We start from the raw sequence: 2,443 nt of genomic DNA, 5'->3' as shown, positions 1-2,443 counted from the left end.
AGATGCTCAGGGAGGAGGAATTGGGAGTCTTAAGTACTCATGGTGGAGGAGATGGAGGTCTTGGGTGCTCAGGGAGGAGGAATTGGGAGTCTTAAGTACTCATAGTGGGAGGAGACGAAGTCTTAGGTGCTCATGGTGGATGAGATGGAGGTCTTGGGTGCTCATGGTGGAGGAGATGGAGGTCTTGGGTGCTCATGGTGGAGGAGATGGAGGTCTTGGGTGCTCATGGTGGAGGAGATGGAGGTCTTGGGTGCTCATGGTGGAGGAGATGGAGGTCTTGGGTGCTTATGATGGAGGACATGGAGGTCTTAGGTGCTTATGATGGAGGACATGGAGGTCTTAGGTGCTCATGGAGGAGAAATGGGGTATGATGTCTCAGGAGCTCAGGGAGAAGGAAGAAGGGTTAAGAATTGGGAGTCTTAAGTACTCATGGTGGAGGAGATGGAGGTCTTAGGTGCTCATGGAGGAGATGGAGGTCTTAGGTGCTCATGGAGGAGATGGAGGTCTTAGGTGCTCATGGAGGAGGGATTGGGGTATGATGTCTCAGGTGGAGGAGGGTGGGGGTATCAGGGGCTCATGTATGGGTCGAGGGATGGATTAATGTGCTTATAGAGGATTGAGAACTTTCTGGTCTGCCATTGCAGATAAATCTAAACACTGTTACAGTTTGTCTTTATTCAGATGAGAAGGTAATATAAATACAAGTGGAAGTAAAATTTTTCTCTATAGAAGGTGCTCCACCTTATCAGCAACTAATGGTAAAACATGTTATACTCAATTGAAATGAATTATTTTAGCTGCCAATTATCTGTATTTTGGGGTACAGATAAATGGATTGTTTGGTGTAAATTGTTTGTGTGCTTGACCCTCCTGTAATTCAGGGTGAAGAGCTCTAGACTGTTGGGGGTGAAGGTTTTGGACCCTCAGCTTCAGTAATTTGGAGTGCACAGTTCTAGACTGTTGGAGGTGAAAGCTATGGGTCCCAGTGGCGTCACGAGGGGAGTGCGGCCCGCACTCGGGTGGCACCATTGGATGGGTGACACCAAAATGACTGACAAGCTGGGCATTCGGTCATGTACTGAGAGCCCGACAGTTGCAGGAGAGAGGAGAGGACCCGGCGGCATACCGTATCCCGCCAGGTGAACGTCCCCTCCTCTCTCTGCCGGCATCCATCACCAAGATGGCCGCCGGCAGGTACCACCAAGATGACCACTCATGCGCCATGAGGATATGGCGCATGCGCGGTGAGGATATCCCGCACACGCGAGGTGATGTCACGCGTATGTGTGACGACGTCATGGCAGTGTGTCACCTGGTGTCCGCTCCGGGTGACAACCGGCCTCGTGACGCCCCTGATGGGTCCTCCTGTAATTTGGGGTGCACAGTTCTAGACTGTTTGGGGTGGCTGTAGGAGTGCGAACGGGATTTGGAAACAATTGTTTGGGGTGAAGGTTCTGGACCCTCCTGTAATTTGGAGTGCACAGTTCTAGACAATTGGGGTGAAGGTTATGGACACTCCTGTAATTTGGAGTGCACAGTTCTAGACAATTGGGGTGAAGGTTATGGACACTCCTGTAATTTGGAGTGCACAGTTCTAGACAATTGAGGTGAAGGTTATGGACACTCCTGTAATTTGGAGTGCACAGTTCTAGACAATTGAGGTGAAGGTTATGGACACTCCTGGAATTTGGGTAGCAAAGTTCTAGACTGTTTGGGGGGAAAATTATGGACCCTCCTAGAAGATTTGATGCACAGTTCTAAACTGTATGGAGTGAAGGTTATAGGTCCTCCTATAATTTGGGCAGCGTGGTTCTACACTGTTTGGGGTAAAAGTTATGGACCCTCCTTGAATTTGGGGTCTACAGTTCTAAACTGTTTGGGGTGAATGTTATGGACTCTTGCAATTTGGAGAGCATAGTTGTAGACTGTTTGTCGGTGCTCTTACCTCGTCAGCCTTGAAGACTCTTTTATCTGTGAAATGTAGCTCATTCCACACCACCTCCACCCCCTCCTCCGTGTCCATCGCCAGGAAGGTGCTCTCTATGCCCGGCATGTTCCCCTGATTCACCTGCAGACAACAACAACAACAACAACAACAACAAGGGTAAGCATGGATGTAGATCACAAAGCTCTCTGGCTGCCTGTACATTGAAAAGTTCATTATCATAGAGATCGTACAATGAGGTGTACAGTCTGTGTGGTGAGAGCTCACAGTGTGCAGTGAAATCGGAGGAAGTCATTCATTCCAGGAGAGGAGCCGATACAACCGTGCAAGACTGAAGGGAAGGCCGGAGGTCAGATAGAAGACTGAGGGGGAAGGCTGGAGGTCAGATAGAAGACTGAAGGGAAGGTCGGAGGTCAGATAGAAGACTGAAGGGATGGACGGAGGTCAGATAGAAGACTGAAGGGAAGGTCGGAGGTCAGATAGAAGACTGAAGGGAAG

General features: G+C 49.5%; 1 protein-coding gene across 1 annotated transcript in view; it reads right to left on the bottom strand.

Annotated features, from left to right (window-relative positions):
* Positions 1 to 2,120, bottom strand: part of NRBP2 (nuclear receptor binding protein 2) — a 36,208-nt gene extending 34,088 nt beyond the window's left edge. Inside the window, exon 1 of the mRNA XM_018562652.1 lies at positions 1,946 to 2,120. Within this exon, the coding sequence (XP_018418154.1) occupies positions 1,946 to 2,053 (108 nt within the window). The 5' untranslated portion in view covers positions 2,054 to 2,120. The remainder of the gene's footprint in view (positions 1 to 1,945) is intronic.
* Between the last annotated feature and the right edge of the window lie 323 nt (positions 2,121 to 2,443).

The sequence above is a fragment of the Nanorana parkeri genome, unplaced genomic scaffold, assembly GCF_000935625.1.
Source record: "Nanorana parkeri isolate BGI_ZX_2015 unplaced genomic scaffold, ASM93562v1 scaffold588, whole genome shotgun sequence".
Taxonomy (NCBI): Eukaryota; Metazoa; Chordata; class Amphibia; order Anura; family Dicroglossidae; genus Nanorana; species Nanorana parkeri.
The sequence above is the reverse complement of the archived record's forward strand: the minus strand, read 5'-3'. Positions and strand labels throughout refer to the sequence as shown.